The sequence below is a fragment of the Xylocopa sonorina genome, chromosome 2, assembly GCF_050948175.1.
Source record: "Xylocopa sonorina isolate GNS202 chromosome 2, iyXylSono1_principal, whole genome shotgun sequence".
Taxonomy (NCBI): domain Eukaryota; kingdom Metazoa; phylum Arthropoda; class Insecta; order Hymenoptera; family Apidae; genus Xylocopa; species Xylocopa sonorina.
This window is the reverse complement of record NC_135194.1, coordinates 6,655,569-6,676,774: the sequence shown is the minus strand read 5'-3', so window position 1 is coordinate 6,676,774 and position 21,206 is coordinate 6,655,569. Positions and strand designations below refer to the sequence as shown.

Sequence of the window (21,206 nt, the reverse complement as noted above, 5' to 3'; positions counted from 1 at the left end):
CTGTAAATATAATGAAAGTCCTTTCAGTCTTACGTTATACAAAATTATCTTCGCTCTTAATAAGATATGAACATTCTAATGGAACGACCAAATATTTTTATTTGATCAAAAATGGTATTTTTTTATCAATTATCGAGATGTACAAAATTAAAAAATTAAATTAAATTTTTGGTACATATTATACAATATATTATTTTAATCTATTATCACATCTTGATGTACGAATTAAATAGTAAGCTGGGAATATTGGGAATCACCTCTTTCTTTTCTTGTTCGTATTACCAGGTTCGTAGAGAACAGTAAATTCTTAAAACACTCGTCATAAAATTGCTATTTAATATGAAACAGAATAGCATCTATCCTTTCTTCCATGATGTTTAGTTTTAAAAGACATTTAATTATATTATTCTTTTTAATGTTCTATTTGTAGGAACTGGCAAACTGATTGCAGTATGGCGTGCTAGAATATTTTTTTCGACTTGTGCTCGACTCGATGGTTCCTACAATAATGTCTTCGTGGGTCGTTTGTATCAGCCTTGAGAAAAATACGAGAAGCCTGCTGTATAAAAGCGATTGTACATCACTTGTGTTATCTACCGATAACAACGAGACGGTGTATATATTATAATGTCAAATGACCAATGTGTTTAACGTGGACATTTTGTAAAATGACCGGACATCGTGCAGAATGCCCGTTCGAAAAGACATTGCGCAAAATGCCCCAAACAAGTCATATAAAATGTCCGGTCATTATACAGAATGTCTAGAGGATAATGCTCACTGTATTGAAACGTTCCGATAAGGAAATAGAAAAATGTGGAACCGACATGACTGGGAAAGCGATACGTTGGATATTTGGCTTTCTTCAAGCGTAGGCGGCCACGATCTTATATAATAAAACCTAGACTCAGTAGTAGAATGTGGATATCGTAAGAAACCAAATCTAGACTCGATAATACAACATACATGTTGTAAGTAACCAGTCACCGTCAAATGCTCAAAGCATTTCGGGAGGGAGGGTTTGATTTGGCTAGTTAAGAGAAGTCAAGAACAAAAGTCCGAAACATACGCGGCCAGACCGACATACAAGCAAAAAAATGTCAATTATGGATTCAGCACATTGCCCAACGTGAACATTATATCAAATGTCTGGACCATTTGTGAAATACCTGCCCAAAAAATTTGGCATTCTACATAATGCTCCGGTCATTTTATAAAGTGCCCATGTTAAACACATTGCTTGTAACATATATAACGCATACCATGAATGTCCTTGATTATGTAATGCAACATCTCTTTTGGAAAGGCTTTTTGTTGAAATTATGTAACATGACACCTGCTTGCAGTGTATACAGTGATTGACTATCATTATTACTATCGTTTTCTGTTTCTACGTACTGTCATTGTACGACCACGACACCAAAGTATATGAAATAAGATAATGTTCTTCCTAATTGAGTTTTTTCGTATGTGTTTGCAAGAGTGGAGCCGTGTACCTTAAATAAAAAAAAAGGGGATAAACAAGAAATGTATTAACACTTTCCGTGATCCCAGAGAAAATATGTACATATGTCTTTATCCTAACATTTTATATAAATCTGGTTTTGTTTCTGCACTTTTTTTATTTACGATGCTTTATTTGCTTTTATTAATAGCATTGTGTTTTGACACAGTACACGTTCTTTCACATAAAATAATTTAAAGTTAATTGATTCATTTTAACAATACAGTGGCAAGATTTGTCAATGCGTTTATAGCTTGAATACATAATAATTAGTATCCTTAATAATAATGAGTGAAATAAATTAAAATTACTTTACCACAACATTATAGAGTAATAAAGATATGAGCATGTTTTTTCATTAATGTGTGTACTATTCCATTCAAAAAGTATTGTAACTTTTTTATTTTACAGGCAGTTTCGTTGGTACAACTGCCATTGGCATAACATAAGTGTAGATGTTAATGAAATTATGCTAATGAAATTATGTTAATAATGCAAAATTTTGCATATTTCAAAAATTATGTCAGAGATCAGATATTAATGTTGCTTTTAACATAAGAAAAAGCGATGACACAACTATGACATAACATTATAGCCAATGGAGATTGCTTTGAAGTCGAAGCAAGAAATATTCATAAATAATTTCAGTTATACCTCTATTTAAAAAGCTACAATACACCACTATTTTTTGAATGTAGCAGTATACAAGACGTCTTGTATTAAACAACAAGAACAGATAATTCGACTAAACTGGTATTGCACTTAATTTATAAAATATTTAAGTATCAAAAAGTATTCCATAGTACTTCATTTTGTAATATAATTTCATAATTCGACTTTTTAATTTCAAAATAAGCATATATATATGCTATAGTAACGTATTAATATAAATTATCTTAAGAATATTTTGCTCATTGAGCTGTTAGTATAAGATTGCATTACAAGATATACACTGTGTGTTCACAAACGTATTATGCATATATATGTTTCACAATTGTTATTCTGTACTTAATTTAACGATTTCATGTACAGATATGAATTTGTAGGCACTAGAATAATAAATTCTAGTCTGATTAGCACAGTAAAATCAAACATATCCAGATACAATATTTAATAATCTAGAACTACAGTAGTTACAGCAAATTATAAATAAAATGTAGCACAGTTATATTTTAAAATTTGCGATCTGACATTTTTAGTTACGTTATATATATTTAAATATTTACCCTATCAATTACTGATAATATTGAGAAGGTTCAATTATTTAAAAATATTGTAATATCTCCTTATATACAATATAACACTTCCGCAAACATGAAAAACGCATGAAAATTAATAAAAATATTTCCGGAATTTTCTTATTTTTCTTTTGCTATTACATTTACACATTATTGCTACACTCGAATTTGCCAAATGTTTCTTTTATCATTTATTACATCAAAAGTAAGAGTCAATATTTGCGCTTAAGTTGAATCTATAGAACACATAACACTTTCTATATAATGAGTATATTCTATGAAAGTATTTATCTAAGCACTTAAATAATTAATTATGGCAGTTACATTCAATATAATATGCCTGCACCAATTTCATTACATCATGATGACTATGTATTATTACTTCTATTATAAACAAAGAAATTTTTGCTTAATATCGATACATAATTAATCTCTAGAAATTTAATTTTATACATTATAAACTTTTGTAGCAAAATTAAACTTTATTTTATATGCAACCATGACATAAACATTGAACGCTTATTTGTCAAATAGTATATACCTGTTTTAATAACAACAAATAGTTCTTCAATCAGAAATACTATTGAAAAATAAGCAAACAGAATTTCAATTCTTTATCCATAAAATCAATTATATGAAATAGTTAATATACACAAATTACAATAACTACTTTAATGTGATAAATAATATGGAACAATAATAAATTTATTCGTTTTGCTATGTGGCACACTAAGGGATGTTCACTTCAATTAGTGAACTTAAGTAAATATCTCGCAGAACTAGGACAAGCTTTGTTAGAGCCGCCGGCCAGATGATGATTGTGAGGCAGCAGACGGTGGGGTTGAGCAGCCGTGCCGCAGCACGCGCAGGACGGGCCCACAGTAGTCAGGATGTCAGGGCAAAAATTCAGCGATATTTGGTCAAAGAATCAATTTTTTCATATCGATATCTTGGCATTATGCATTGCTTCTTACATGTCCATCAACCTCGAAAATGAAAAAATTAATGTAATTTAATACAAACTTTAGATTAAAAATGGACACTTAAAACTGAACATTTTAAAAATAGCATTTTTCGTTCAAAAAAGACTGCTTCTTTCCTTCAAGATATTCTATCTTACTCGGGGCATACGCAACTCTAAGAGTTAGTTTATCTGGCATTTACTTTCTCTGGTGGCTCCCTTACAGATTTCATATCTATAAAACTCTTAACTTACGCTATCTTATATTAATTACACTGACTTAGATTAGTGCTTAGTATTTAGTTTTTACAAGTAAAAATAAACGGAAAAAATGAAAACAGCTTGACATTAATTGAGAAAACTGACTTTAAAAGTTGGCACATACTTAGATTCACGCGAAGAATTTTGAATATTAACTAAAGTACATTAATGACAAGGAAATGCATCTGCGACTATAGATCGAAGTGTGCATTAAGGACATTAATAAAGAAGGAGTATGTATACAGGTTTGTGATATATGAAAAAATTGCAGTCTGTAATCTTATGGAATTCATCGTTAAGCTATTAATAATAAACTTCCTTCTATAATTTCAATGTTATATATCCCTTACGTATATTAATTTACGAATATTAACATACGTTACTATTAAATTATTTTATTATTCGACATTTATCTCATAAAAAGGCAGGCTAAGTTAGATTTTAAAGATGTAGCTTGCCCGAATTGCACAGGACATCCTGGATCAAGACATAAATCCATTCTTAAAATTAGGTATCAAGCATAATTAAAGATAGAAATAAATGTAACGTATTTTTTATTAATAGTTCCATATTTTCTCTTAAATTTGTAAATAAATTGTAATAGAGAGCTGTTTGCAATTTAATCTTCAGTTGCTATTTTACTCAGCAATAACTAAAGCTAAAATCTCAATTGGAATAATGTTTCATAAAAATTCATTTTTAGAACAGTAATGTGTGTATAAATTATTTCATTTTTATAAATAATTCATTTTTATAAAATACGTGGTAATTTTTTTAATACCCATGAACGAACGAAATTGATTAGGCAAAATGGAATTAATATAATACTCTATGTATAATTGGATATTGCTTAATGTTATTATACACATTATAACAAACAAATAAATCATAAGTCACATAAAAAAACTGATATTTATACAAGGAGTTCCAATCACAGTATGACCATGTAAAGATTGATTCTTTATGTAAAAATAAGTAGAAAATGCAAAATAGTTTTTGCGTCCATGGCTTTATTTCAAATAAAACAATCTTGAAAATTCGTCAACTATATGCGCATAAGTTTTACGTTTCAAATTGTTAGATTCTCTTTTTGTTTATGTTTATATCGACAAGTATGGCAATACCATTGCGGTACAATGTTATTTATTAATTGTAATTTAAAAAAAAAATGTTGTTTTATCTTCTACAGTATTAAAATAAAATATATACTGAGATACTAGCAACAAATGTTCACAGGTATAATTATAAATGCAAATGTTAATAGAAAAAGGAATTTTTTTAATTCCAAACTCACAATTAATACGTATCTCTACGTTGTTTTTCATTCAGAAAAAGAAACTCATATGTATAAACCTCATTCTACTTCTTCCATCGACTTATTTTTACATAAAAAATCATCCTTCGTTCAGTTGTACCACGATTACTTGGACAGCTTATATAGTACAACAAAAATTAATCTATGTTAAATATTATTACATTATGGATCAAACACAGGTCGTTAAAATTGTTTACCAAATTTCTTAAATGGGAGTTAGCATTATTCCGTATTTACTTTATAATAACTAATTGCTTCTTCTTTCGTCAATAATCTACATATTTGCATATGTAACTTTTTCAGTAATTGATGTAATTTATAATACTGCCAAGTTGCGCAAGCAATATATTACACATAACAACATTCTTTTTTATATTTTTCTGTAATTTATATCGAGATCAAAGCACCCTATTTAAATTAGGAAATTATTACAATAAATGTTTCTATTACTGCTCTTTTAATGACATCTAAGTGAATATACTTAATTATAATTAAAATTTATTTTCTCCTAGTAACATATTCTTTTATGTTGCAACTCTTTATGATAAATGTTGAATTTCTGTACATCTTCAATGGACCGGTTCTCAAGTTCAGCTTAGACTTATTATAAGTTGATGTTGTATTTACTATTATGTTGATGCTATACTTAATAATAAATTTATATAAATATTAAACATTGATTGTGTGTGATGTAATTTTCATATAATTATGGTACAAAATAAGTTTCTACATATTACTATTTTAAAGATTATTAAATCCGTAATTTTGAGAACAATTTTATAATGTATTTTCTTTGGCAATCTCCCACAGCAAAACAAATCCTACAATTAAATATATGTTTCAAATTCAGCATTACTAAATTAAATATTATTCATTATTTAAGAAAGAAATTATTAAATCTTGTTTTACCAATCTTCAAATGAGAGCAACCTCTATAATAACCAGTATTATCAATTTAAAATACTTACTTGTCACTTCCGGCTTACTGGAAAGAATAGCATTACAAGTTCATTGTACCATGCAATTTCTATTCCGTTGAGATAAACCAGTTCTAGATAAGTTACGCTCTATTTCGTCATCATCTTCAATGCTACAACATAATAAGAGTTAAATAAAATATAATATAACACACATTTAATATAATATTAATAAAAAAATTTCTTAAATGAACTTTCTATACCAATATTTTCATTTTTTTAATGTAATTTTTAACGTAAAATGTTCACAATTGTATATTTCACATAGGCAGATTTCATATATAACTATATGTATAATTGTGTATTTATATTTTCTTACAATACTTCAATTTGCACACTTGTTATATATATTGAACATTGTTTTGTAATGTTAAAACTGAAAACGATTTGTAACTAAAAAGAAATTTAATGATGCAGTCCATTATCAGTCTGTTGTGTATGAACAAGGTACAAAAAGAAAGTATTATAGTTTCTACAGATGATTGCATACACCTTAATTTTTTATCTACAGCTATTGTAAAACTTTCTAGGTTAAAAAATAAAATGGGTATTTTGTATTTGTATCATCTCTACTATTTAATGTTTTATATAAAAAAGAGTTCCAAGACATTAGAAGGACAAATTTTTTTATTGCTGCATCGTATTCTATTCATCCAAAGAAAAAAAAACATAAAAAGAACCATAAATATACAATAGTATATAATACATAATAAATACATAATAGACATATGTACATAATAGATAATTGTTTTCTTTGAACTACAGGAAATATTTTGTAAATTAAACAGTACCAGAGACCTAATTATTTGTAAGTGTGCATTGTAAGGGATAAGAAAACACTAATTGTTTTCTTTCAATAGAACGAGTTATTTCTTTCTTTTTATTTAGATAGCTGTTATCAAATACTGCAACATTAGTTTTAAACATTTTTTAACACTCTGCATAGTTAAACAGTTATAATCTTCTTGGGAGAGACTTCAAATAAATGACAAAAGATAATTAAAAAGAGAAAATAAACTTTAAGTATTTACACCAATACTAAAGAAATATTTCAAATACAGGTTATAACATTTGATAACAGCTATCCAAATAAAAAGAACTACCCTGTTTCATTAAATCAAAACTATAGATATTTTTAAGATGATATAATTTCTGTGGCTACTACTGCGATAGAAAGAAATGGTGATTTATCATGGATCAGAAAAAGAATAAGAGAAGAAGACTATATACAAACAATAATAATACTTACGCTCTTTCTTGTGTATCAAGATGATGAACCAGTTCGTCTCTCTTATTTACTATGGAAACTAGTTCTTCTAGAAGTAAATTTTCTCGCACTTTTTGTTCAGAAGTTTTTCTCCAGTCCTCTACTGCTAATATACTTCTCAATTCACGATTCAACAATTCAAATCGTCGTTCCAAATCATCTTCTTTTTCCCTGAAAATGTGTATACATATATATATACATATATATATATATATATTATAAACTCAATAAAAGATTGATTAAAGAATCCCTAACAAAACTTTAGAAGTATTATTATAATATAAATTAATAATTACTAACTAGTTAGTACTAACACAATAAGAAACCATTCGATAATACAGCCATCACATTTATTTGTTTAAATGAATATTTGTAATTAAAAATATTTATAATTTAAAATATGCAATTATATATAATCTGAATTATAGTGTAAATATATTTATAATATAATATTATAATAGTGTTTGGGTAGAAGACAATACTTACAATATGTTTAATTGCATTTGTCTTCTCAGTAGAGCATTTTTTTTATTAACAAGTGTGAACCACAGAGACATTAGTCTTTCTGTTTCATCTTCATTATCACTTTCCATTGCGGCTCTAAGTTGTTTTTCAAGTTTGCCAGCTTGAATATCTATTTGAGTTTGTTCTCTTTCTAAGGCTTCTAATTCGTTTTGAATATACGATGTCATATCTTTTCCCATCTGAAAACAAAATAGTTAACATAAGACATCCAATTTATATTCAAGCAGATTAATTTAAAACGTACTCCTCTAAGTGTATATGAAGTATCATCAGGACTAGTTTTATCTGGTGAAATTCTTTCTATTATTGTAGTAAATAATAAGGGAGGACCAGTTTTTTTCTCTGCATCATTTGGAGTTCCTAACATGTTTCCATTGTACTCAGACTGAAACGTTTATTATTTATTATAAATGTGGATTAATTTTACATTATACCTTGTACAAAACGTCTCATAGTATATAGCACTCAGTCCAAAGATTAATTCAGTATTAGAAAACAATTAAACAGTTAACATGAAACTTTCATCCTACTTGATTTCATTTACAAAATATAACAAGTTTTATGTTTTGTAAAGACAGAAATGTGTGATAGTTTATCAGAAAAGCATGTAATTTCTTGAATAAAAGAATTTATTAATAACTCACTAACCTTTGTACTAAATCTATCACCCGGAGTGGATGGCGTCATACTTCGTCTTGGACTATTATTCTGATCATCCATTGACGATCTATCACTACTATTGTCATCATTAATTTGATTGGAAGTAACATTAACACCCATTTTTGCTTCTGCTATTAAACGTCTTGCTCTTTCGCGCAATTGTTGTTGCCTTTCGTCATCATTTTGATTCTATAAATTATAAATTCAAATGTTTCCCAACTCAAACATAATTTTACCATAAATGACCAAAGTGATATGAAATGTATCTAAATAGTAAATGTAAATGAATGTACACAATTATTCTACACAAAATCATAACATTGAAAAAAAAAAACAAAACCTCAATAGGACAAGCAGCAGTGGAAATAAGGCCTGTTGACTTTGTGTGATTCCTAGCCTGTTCTAATAGTTGCCTTGCACGTTCTCTTAATTCGTCATGCCGACTGACTAATGGCTAATATATATGCATTAAAAAGAAAAATGGTAAATTAGTTGCGATGCTATACTACACAAAATGGTAAAGTGTAACAAAAATAATTACATGTTGAGATCGTTGCTCCCCTTGTGGTGTTGATACACTCTGGCATTCGGTACGATTTCCTCTTTCACTTACATTGATTGAATCCTATAAGAGAATACATTTACTAAAGTTAATGTAGTTATTGGAACAAGTTTATATGAATATCGCAATCAAACTAATTACAAAATGTGAAGACGTAATTATACAAGAAGTATTCTATTGTAAATAAAAATATATGTATATGATAAACTGCACACATTAAAAGTTGCAGTGTACATTAACAATATATAATGTCCACACGTACACAGTGTGTATAAATTGTGCATATGCAGAATATCCAATCACTGATTCTGGAAACTAATATAAGACGAAAAATTATAAATATATAATCAAGACAATCGTATATGAGATTCATCTTTGAGAAAAAATGACCTCGAAAATCCACCAATGCATTAAAATGGAAAAAATCCACAAGTATAATAATGTGCAATGTGTGAAAAAATCATATATGGATGTATGCAGGCACTCACTTATGTTAACTTATGAACTGTTGCCATTAATATAATGTAATAGAAAAATGTTTAAAATCATTTTTCTCAAAAACAAAAAATCTCAACACAATTTTGGTAATTTTAATTTTCGCTTTAATTTAGGTCCTACTATCGCTTTTAAAATTTCTTCTAGAGATAGCCAAAAGCCCTGTACAGCAAACATGCATTTACAGCATGCGTAAAGTTGCACTTTAATATATGCATGTACATAATTACTACATAAGTTTGTATTTACAACATTATACAAATGCACAGACTTAAACCTGTATAAATAAAGTATATAAAAATAAGCATAACAAATTTTGTCACGCATATACATTTCGCATCTATCAGCAAACATACGCAACTACAAGTAAATATATGTCTATAGACTCCAGAACATTTGCAAGATTTGTATTATTTAGATGAGCGAGAAATGTCCATGTTACATCATACAAATGGAACCTGCTTGTTTATGTCGAAGCTTGAAATATCTTTAACCATAGTCATAAGTATTTTTTATAATAATCGAAGCAATCACTAGTTTTGTGAGCAAAAAATATAATTACTTAACGGCGACTAATTTTCACGCAATACAAAAATTTCAATATAATGTCTGATATAACCGAATTGAGAGAGAGAAAATTATAAGTTTAAAACAATAAAATTGTAGACAAATAAGATTTCAAGACAAATAAGATATAATGTGATTATGAACATACCATAATTTGTATCATTTATGTATCTATGCCATTATTTTGAATGTGAAGCAAGGATTGATCGAACTCATTGTAAAATCATCAACAATGATATTTCAACAAATTTGTTTAAACCTTGCTCAGCGGTTCATAATACTAACACTATTACTTGACAAGATTCTACCTATATTTAACAGACATTTGACATATAAAGTCGATATTTTTTAATAAAATAAGAGTGAAGATATTATTATAATTTTTCCATTTAATTGACTCCATGAGTTTTGTTTTCATATCTAAACTAGCAAGAGAAATTTCCTTAGATCCCTATACTCCAATGGGTCCGTATCAAGGTCCATACCAATATTTTAGTCTACTATAGCCTGACAAGAAACATGGCTGATGAAATTACTACCAACTTATTACACCCATATCATGGGCATCAAGGTGATAGCCATGGTCTTTGAGGGTGATCTGAAACTGGCATGCACACCTAGTCATACTTGAACTAGTTTAATTAATGCAATGTAGCAAGAAGTATACAACTGATGAATTTCAGTGCAATGCACAGTAAACTTTCTACTTCAGTAAATAGAGACAGTGATGAAGCATCGAAAACTACAATGTATTATAAATAAGCCTTTCTTGCAATCGTAAAAATGTATTGCAAAAAGAAGAATTCATTAGAATGTCCTAAAGTAATGGAGAGAAGAACTAGCAGAAGTCATTATGGATATAACATTATAATTAAGAATTGATAAACAAAGGAAAGTGGCATTATGTTTTCGAAAACGAGGATACATTTTGAAACACGAATGAACCTTTATTCATCGAGCTCTGTACTTCTGTAAATGCCACAAAGAGAGAAACAAGCATTTATTATAGCACTCATAGTGTCAAAACTTATTATCCTCTCAATACATGTGTAATAATTACCACTGTCATCTATATTCATGTTTTCCATTAGCATATTTATAAACAGAAAAAATTGAAGAATAGCAAGAAAATATTTTATAAAAAGAATATCAAAATTGAACTTTTTTCTCACTGTTTCAAAGTCATAACTAACCCTACCTGTGTAAGATACTTTATACAACAATGTATTGTTAAAACTGTATATGACATCATCTTTAATTCTTGTGAAAATAGACAAATAATTTTTAAGATCAAGTTAATTTGATTAGATAATAATAATGACTAAGAAACTTAACTGCCTATGTAGTTGATAAACAAATACTACTGCTATAATTTCTATATCTGTAATAAAAGTTATTGTATTAAAGATTATAAATATAATGATTTTTGTACATAAACTATGATTGATTTTTTTCAAAACTAATTCTGTATATATCTTCTATCAAGAAAGACTCAAATTATGTATGATACATTAGATTAGTTTATTCCATGCAAATCTATAATAGTAAAGCTTTCGTGTATATGTCTGCATAAGTCTTACTATTATTGTACATTTTTGTAAGATACAATGTATATAAGATGTGTCATTTTACATTTCTATTGTCAAAAACTATTTGAAGATGCACAAATTATATGCAATTTCATTTTGGAAAATTTTACAACCCACAATATAAAAATAATAATAAAAGATTTCCTTTGTAAAAATAATAACATCATTTCAATAAAATAGATTTTTACTTTACCATCTTTTTAAAATTAATAAATACTATACAAAAAAATTGTAACTATGTATAGGATTTTAATATTGTAGTACTAAAGATAGAAAGGTAAATTAAATAGAAGTTAAACAGTTTCAAACTCTAGGAATTAAAACTTATCACTGTCTCACTGAACATAACTTATTAATTCTATAACTTAGATTTAACGAGACATTGTTATATATTATATCTATATGTTTTATTATTTTTATGTATGGTAATATCCAAAACTTCACTATTGCTTGAACAAGCCTGTTTACTGCCAATTTTTTGAATAATTTTTGCGTATAATATATCTCATAGAAAATTCTTTAAAAAAAACTCTTTTGTTCATATAACATATAGAGCATATCACTACAGATAAATAATAAATTTATCAATTCATTCAAGACACTGTACTAAACAAGAATAGAACTAGAACTATTTGGTTTCAATTTTAACAAACTTTTCTAAGATGATAATGTACAGATTTCTAATAGTATACATGAAATATTAGCTATTATTACTTTATAGTTTTAAAGATATAAACAATTCAATTTATATATTTATCAATCTACTACAAGTACAATAATTTGTTACAAAAAGCTGTGGTGGAAATTTGAAATATTCATGTGACTCATAAATAAAAAAATTCTGTAACTGGTTTTTTTGTAATTTTGTTGTGACAGCATCGCACTCGGTAAAGGATGATAAGTATCGCATAGACGCATATATATCATTATTATCTAACATCGTGTACGATGTTATCATATGTAATCAAAATTGTAAAAAAATCTTATTTAACTAGAATTGATTACAAGACTTCCAATTCATAATGTATGTTTATCAGTAATTGGCATTATTCGCGGATTAAACGATGAAAACAAAAAGATGAAGAATCAGCTCTTTCTCTCAGGAGCTTCAGTAATTTTAATTGCTTATCTCTTTAAAATTTTCTAATAATTACAGTTAATATTTCATATATATCATTAAGGATTTGTATACAAGTACTATCCTGTTACAAAGTTCGTTAAAATTGAAGTCGAACATTTGGAACCAATGTCTTATGAGTAGAAAATTTTATACACACATATTACCAAAACTCAATAATTTAATGGATAATTTTGAATTATCGCTAGTTTTCACATATTTTAATAATATTAATTTTTATTTTTGAAAATGCTAAACATATAAATAATATGTTTTAGTTGTTATTCTGAAAGTTCAAACTATCTAAACACAAACACAGAATATGTACATTATGCAAAGATTATAAATCAATATGCAGATTTAATTTTTCTGGATAAGATATTGTTTTTGAATGTATGAAAAAGTATTAATACAAAATCTCTAAAGTGTTTCATTTATAATGTACTACAGTTTTGCATAAAATTCATTACGAGTTCATTTCACAGCAAACCACTAAATATTGCCATGCTTATTCATTAAGTTAAGAGGCTGATACGCTTGATAGTCAGAAGAATCAATTAACTTGAAGAGAAATCACTGAACACATTACATGAATAATAAATAATATAATCTTATTTATCTATAACTTTATATAGTAAATGTATCTCCCCACTTTTGCAAAAAAAAATTTAGAAAATTTAAACCATTGAAAATATAATTTAAAAGATCTTGTTGGCATACAAAGCATCTAAATCCTGAAGTAGCAGAAAAATTATACATGAATCTATCACATATCATATAAGATGTACAGTTTTACTATGAAACACACTTCAGCTATGAGACATGATTTGATATTATTTCATAACAATATGATTTTCAAATGTTTTTGGCAGTATTCACAATTGACAAATCTATTTTGCAAATATGTCTTCAGATCAATATAAAAAGAAGACAAAATAGTTCATACTGCCATAATGATTCTCTTATAAATTAATTACAATGAAAAAAATAATAGCTAGTATGACATTTAATACTAAAACTTTCAACTCTATCCAAGTTAACTTCAATAATTATCATAATATACAATTAATAATATATAATTATTATAATAAAAAAACATAAGCACAGTTTACTGATTTCTTTTACAGCAGCAACGCATGTCTGTTCTAGAATACTACCTAAAGTAGATACTTAAACTGTCACTCATACAGGCAACTATCGAAAATGAAGAGCGAGAAAACAATGGGCAATGAAACTTATTTCCCAAAGACAAAAAACTGCACGATGAAACAATCTGCAAGTTAAACAATACTAAGTTCTTATTGTACAAATGTCTTACCCATAAAGTATCTAACTCAAACACATATGATGTATATTCATATACCTTTGTATCCCTTTTACACTTTTTGCTCATAAAATCTTATTTTAAGCCTAGTCTTAAACCAATAAGATTGTTTTTACTTGTAAGAATCCTACTTAGACAGACCTAACTCGGTTCTCATTAAGTTTAGTTAGTAGTACTTATGATCAAAATCTCTAATAACGAGCAGCAGCAAGAGTACTAGAGACAAATTAGGAAGCATTAAAAAGAGAGCAAAGATATTTTGCCTAGACAGCCATATACCAGCAAGTACGATGAAATAAAGAAAAAGAATGTGCTTCGGCCAGCCTCAGAATTTATTCACGAGCATGCTATACTGTTCACAAGCTCTAAATGTGCAAATTATTCATCGCCAGTTTAAAGAGAAGCCATAAAAATTAATATCTCTTAGAGAAAACTTAAGAAATTATATTAATATCTTTTTAAATATTTTCAAATATCTTTTATATAGAAAGATTTAAATAAAAATTAATTTATAATTCTTCTACAATAATAATAAAAATTTGCTGTACATACAAAAATATATACTTAAGAAGCTCAAGCTTTCTCGAATAAAATTAAAAAAGCATCTGCAAGCTTTATAGTGACGAATATCAAAATTCGTTTATAGCGTGAAGAAATATTAAAATCGTTATCAACTTGCATCTTTCATTAGTAACATAATATTAAATATTAAGTTTTAGAAATATGTTTGTATATAGAATTTTCTACTCAAAATTACATCGCGAATCAATGTGTAAAAGTTCGTGCTTATACACTTTGCATAAACTAAAATGCATAATATAAAATCAACAGATATCTGTGTAAAATTGAAAAATTGAGGCAGTCCAAATATACTGACAATATAAATTGACGTTTCTGATTTGTTAATTGCAATTGATTGAGACCATTTTTCGTCAATTATTTGAATATTTTCCTCTTCTTCATCAGATCCAAAAGGGTCTGCTAACTGTCGGCGAGTCATTAATATAGGGCGTTGCTGTGCTTGGGATACTCTCGGCGGAGATTTACTCTGTAGTCAATTTCAATCAATACCTCTTATTACGAATTTAAGAAACGATAATCTCAAGCCATACTATTTTTATCATAACAATATGTAGGAATTTTTTATATTTTATAAGTATATTTACGTACCTTTTCTCTAGATAAATATTTTTCTTTAGTTGGTGACAACACTTTTTCTAGTATACTTTTTGAGCTAGCTAGTATAATATCTTTAACATCCTTAACACTTGAAGGTGATCTATCCTTATTACATTGATCATGATCCTGATTCTCTATATTCAAACTTAGATGTAATTTATTTTTTAAAGTATCAATATTAATATCTTCCTTTTTATTATCAAATGGATTTAATCTGCAGGGCAAAATGAAACTATAATTATGTCATTGCTCTGACTTTTGAAAATAATATTTAAGTTCTTAAAAAGTACTTGATATAATGAACGTACCGTCTACTGTTGTCAGTTTTATTATTTTTATGATCTGTTTCATCTTTTTTACGCAAATTAATTATTTCTTGACCAAACAATTGCACACTTACATCTGAATTATTGTCTGTGTTAAATCTACCAATCATATATGATGATTCATCTGTAGTTTTACCTATCTGATGTACCTGAAAATATGAAATAAATTTTTCATAAAAAGCTGATTACATTTACAACAAGATTTAAACATAAAGAGATTATTTTACAATACACTATAACAACGGAAATATGGCTTTTTAAAATATTTCTTGCATGCCAAATGCTTAAATATCTCACCTTTTGTTATTATTATAGTATTAATATAATTCTCATTACTTCAGATACTTTAGGTTTAATATTTAAATAATAGAATTTTCAAAATGAGGATTATTTACAAACTTCATTGTAATATTAGTATTATATAATACTATATAAAATATGTATATATAATAGTAAATAATAATGTATAAATAGTAATGTATATGTATGATGACAAATTCAAATTACTTCAGACATAATTCAAAACTTAAAAGCCATGAAAGTCTTCATGGCTTTTTCTGGCTTGATGGATTTCTTGATATACCTTAAAAATCGTAATATACTTAAAGACATCATTACGTCTTGAGATTTTCCATAGGTTTTGAAAATTCTGTTGGCACTTTCATAATATCCCACACTCTTTTCAATTACTTTTATTCAAACAGTATCATTGATATAAAATTTTAAAGGAAATTTAAGAAATTCAAATTAACATAAACATATTTATTTATGTCATTCATTTTTATAGTGTGCAATATATATATTAGGAATACTGATATAGACAATTATATTTAAAGTTAATATAGTATTGTATGCAATGTATGTAATATAACTGTTTAAACATTATTTCTGTGCTCAAACTAAGAAAAAACATACCCAATAAACAAATTAAAAAAATATTAGTGCAAAAAGTTATATTAATAGATATTCTGATTTTTTTATATTTTTATAAATTTTAAGCTTCGAATCATGTCTGAAATGATGTAAATTACTCCCACTGCTATAAAGTATTCAATTCAAGTATTCAAATGTATACATTAGGTGGCTCTCTCTTTCGACTTTTGAATTTCTCTCATGGTACTGTTACAAATAGTTCTAATTAATAAAATTAATTATTGCTCATAAAGGCAGTTTTTTCTCTATTATTTCCTAAATTATTGATCATATTAAAAAATGTAATTTTCAATTAAATATAACTTGTAAATCTAAAGAACACATTTTTTATGTTCCTTTCTTTTGTACAACGAATAGACTTTTAAAAAAATTTGTCTTTGAAAAGCTTTTGTTGTACAAAAAAGAATGATGCAAGCATTAATTAGTTATTGCAATGTCTATATGCTCAAAATCATGTTTTCCTATTTTCCGATCAAGTTCTGATCAAGAATTATTGTGTAGATATAAATGGATAATTATTCTGTAGATGGATCAGAATCTGAAGAAAATGAAAGTTAAATATAAGCATGGATAAGTTTGATCATTCCCATTCTTACACTCATTTTCTTAAACTTTTCCATATACATTTCGGATAAGTGATAATAACACGTTTTGTTCCTCGCAAGATAGTCTCAAATATTCTGCAAGAATTTTTCATTCACAAAAAAGTTAAAAAATTACAACTTTTGTAATATTCCTCTTTATTTTAATGGATTTTTAAAAGTTATATATTTTGATCTACTCATTAATGTTTTTTATTTTAAAATAAATTGTTTTATGAAAATGTTAATGGAGATGTATTCATATATAAACAACTAGAACTTACTTATAAAAATAACATTATAGAAAATTAAAATGTCTATGCCATTTATTAAATACCTCTAATTCATGACCTGTAAAATGTGCTCTCAACTGATATAAGTAAGTCATCACAGCTAATTTATCAGGTACAGTTAATATATCCATATCTGCTGGTTCTATTACTCTAGGTATACCAAGGATTTCTCCAGCATCAAATGCTTTCTTACAGTTACCTTTTACATCATGTGGCAATAGTGAATCTATGTCTCTGTAAATTTTTATGTAAACACACATCATAAATATAGCTCAAAAATGTAACGTAGTTCCAAACTATGCAATTGTAATACTAATTCTTTTCGAAAGATAATTCTCCTGAGAAACTTTAATATCAAATTACATATAAGTAGAAATTTTTAAATATTTTAAAATATATTCAATATATTATAATTTTTCTTTACATACATAAGATCTGGTCTAAAATGATGTATGATTGCACAAAATGCCATTCCATTTCTCCAGGAAGTTGTAAGATTAGTAACTTTCACACCAGAATAATCTTTTGTCACTTCCTTACACCATTCTAATAAATCTTGACCTGGTGTAATTTCCTTTAATCTAGGAATATTGACATCATTCTTTTTTAATTCTAATGGTTGCAATGGTAATCTTGCTAATGTACTGTGCTCAATATTTTTACTGTAATAATAATATAAAACTTTTGTTAAAGACTTTTAATTCTATAAAACATTATCTTAATTTTAATATTTCTGATTTATTCAACATACTTGTTTTCCACGGCAATGTTATCTTTCAGAGATAATTTTTCTTTAAAAGGATCGCCAATGCCAGTTAAACTAACATCACATATTATATGCTCAATATCGTTTACAGGTGTGACATCATCTTTTGACAAACTTGCCACTGAAGAATGAACAATGAAATTATTCTACATATTAAATAATGATATATTAGATAGAAATCTGTTTAATAATCCATACCACTTATTGGAGTACTAGGTAATTCACTTTCTGTAAGACTGCTTGTCATTAAATCTAGCTGAGTAGAGATGTCTAAAATTTCATCAATATTCTTTCCACATACTTCTTCGACATCTTCAGGTATATCTTCATTATCAAAATCGTCTAAAGGTGCAATATCGCTATTGTTGTTAACTGACATTAAACTAGCCATACTCTGCATATCTTCGTCCCTAATTGAAAGTTATAGCAAATATTAAATTTAGTTAAATACAAATCAGACAGAAAAAAAACGACTCCTTACGTTGCTTTGCCTTCTCTTAAGAAGACACACGATAAAGTACATTCTAACGTAGCACTAACAATTTTTTTCGACGTAGGTTTCAAATCTAATTTAAGTTGTTGCTGACTAGATTCTAAAGTTGCATATTTCTTCATGTTTATGTTGGCAGCAGCCACATGTCGCCTTTTTCCAGTAGCGGAAACCTTAATAAACGAATTAATGAATTAATGCAGATGATATTTCTCAAATTAATGTTGTTTCTGTTAAAAAATATTGTAATCGTTCAATCTTACATCTTCGATTACAAACGTCCATTCTTTATCTTCTAGCTCATGAGTTCTTGGATCTTTAAACAAAGTTACAGAAACTGTATGATTGTCAGGAACTGGCCAACTAATAACACCTTTTAATGGATTGCTTAAGCTAGGTTCCCAATCTACAGGTTCAGAACTAACCCTTCTACTACGTCTAGTCCATACAATGCTTTGTTTGTTTGGCTTCCTACATAATGTTAAAAGATAATCTCTCATATATTTATATCTCCTTATATAATATAAAATAACTTCCAACACGTGAGTGTATATACACATATATATACAAATGTATACGTAACCAAAATATTTTTATAAATAGCCCAATCAAAGGTAAACTTAGAGTTAAAAATAGACATAAAAAATTTGTCAATAACTTTTTCTATCGACCATCGATTAAACAGAAATGAAAAACCGATATAATTTCATTCACAATAAACATTTAATGTCTTTAACTTCATACACGGTTTATAATAAAATGTTTTATGTTACTTTGTGCATAAGTGAATGCTGATGTATTATATAAAAAGAATAATGTCTTTTTTTTTTACAAACGATGTTGTGACATCTCGTAATATATCGTAGAATTTAATATAAACGTCATAATATATGAAAGAAAAAAAAACTGTAATCTTATTTAAAAAAATAATACCTATATAACACTTACCATTTCGATGTCGTTTCTAAAGTGACTTCATGATAGGACACGGTAAACTGAAACTTAGCAGCTCTTTTATTTACTCGCTGCAATCGTTTCCAGACGGAACTCATTTTTTATCGAACTGTTTTTCAGATGATTGTCACTATGATTATTACTTGTGATTATTTATGTATGTGCCGGACGTGACACATCATTTTCTAACGAAATTATACAAATTGAGAGGTAAATTACTTGCAGAATATACGAACGAAATATTATTATTTATTTAATATTACTAATTTGTTAACGTTGCAAGAGAATGGGAGAGTCACCAACAATTCATACGTCTGACATTTACACTAATCGCAATACGAACAGGAGGATATAATGTACATAATTTTTTTTTTCGTAAAATCCTCTTCTCTTTAAGTAACTATCCGTTTGATTACAATTTTCCTAGACGTGGCATTAATTATGCACAACGGATGATATATTTTGATAGCACACTAATTAAAAAAAAAATCACAAGCACAAGATGAAAGAGTTTCACGATCAACTTTGATTTCACACTGTGACGAAACCTTTTTGACTTATTGATCTTGTACTAACAGATTCTATGATAGGAAAGTCAGTTATAAATTTTTCTCTTAAACTATGAAATAATTTTATAGACCTTACGTCACACGTAAATCGAGAATAAAGAAAATTTTTATTTCCTGTTTGGTGTTCATAAAATTAGTACACAAATAAAAAACGAACTTTGCCTGTTACAATTTTTAAATCCGTATTAATTATCCAAGGAAAAAGATAGGTATTTACATAACAATTGTGATACGACTAATATATAATATGTACGTAACATATTTCGTCTAAACTATAGAATACACAAATATTAAATTTTCGTCTGAAAATCACGTGTTATCCTAAAAAATACGTGATTGATTACAATATTTTGTCTATAGTATATCAATCTTACCTTCTAACAAACGCTCTGAAAAGCGGCATGCCTATCTATAAAACGAGTTACTATGATATGCATGCTATTAGAATATGCACTATACTTATCATTTTTTTTATACAAGTGAGAATGTTGTTTTTTGTAGAGTGGAGTCTTGGAAAACAGGAATGGAGGAAATAAAAGTATTATATTTTACAATGTAGATTATTGTGTTTTAACCGATTGTGTTTGGCACTAACACAAACATGGCCAACCATTAAAAAAAGATGGTCCTAGAAAGAGTCACTTTTCATTGGAAAATCGCTAACGTGTGTTTCTAGTGTGTTATAAAATTGACAAAATTTAACTTAATATATTTAAAGAAATGAAAACAATCTTTCATGAACATTTTAATATG

General features: G+C 27.3%; 1 protein-coding gene across 5 annotated transcripts; it reads right to left on the bottom strand.

Annotated features, from left to right (window-relative positions):
- Positions 1 to 3,707: 3,707 nt before the first annotated feature.
- On the bottom strand, positions 3,708 to 20,104 carry Ehbp1 (Eps15 homology domain containing protein-binding protein 1). 5 transcript variants are annotated; one of them, XM_076910470.1, is made up of 18 exons: positions 19,879 to 20,102; positions 19,194 to 19,401; positions 18,922 to 19,103; positions 18,639 to 18,850; positions 18,426 to 18,561; positions 18,103 to 18,336; positions 17,719 to 17,908; positions 15,850 to 16,016; positions 15,533 to 15,755; positions 15,240 to 15,410; positions 9,250 to 9,333; positions 9,049 to 9,162; positions 8,697 to 8,897; positions 8,293 to 8,433; positions 8,010 to 8,227; positions 7,506 to 7,694; positions 6,248 to 6,369; positions 3,708 to 3,728 (listed from the first exon to the last, which is right to left on the bottom strand). In XM_076910470.1, exons 1-17 carry the CDS (start codon positions 19,980 to 19,982, stop codon positions 6,288 to 6,290), a joined length of 2,856 nt encoding a protein of 951 aa, XP_076766585.1. In that variant the 5' UTR covers positions 19,983 to 20,102; the 3' UTR covers positions 3,708 to 3,728; positions 6,248 to 6,287. The 5 variants fall into 5 exon arrangements, with proteins under 5 accessions (XP_076766585.1, XP_076766584.1, XP_076766586.1 ...); XM_076910469.1 differs by lacking the exon at positions 3,708 to 3,728 and adding an exon at positions 5,338 to 6,100; XM_076910471.1 differs by lacking the exons at positions 3,708 to 3,728; positions 9,049 to 9,162 and adding an exon at positions 5,338 to 6,100 and having other exon boundaries at positions 19,879 to 20,103.
- Positions 20,105 to 21,206: the final 1,102 nt, after the last annotated feature.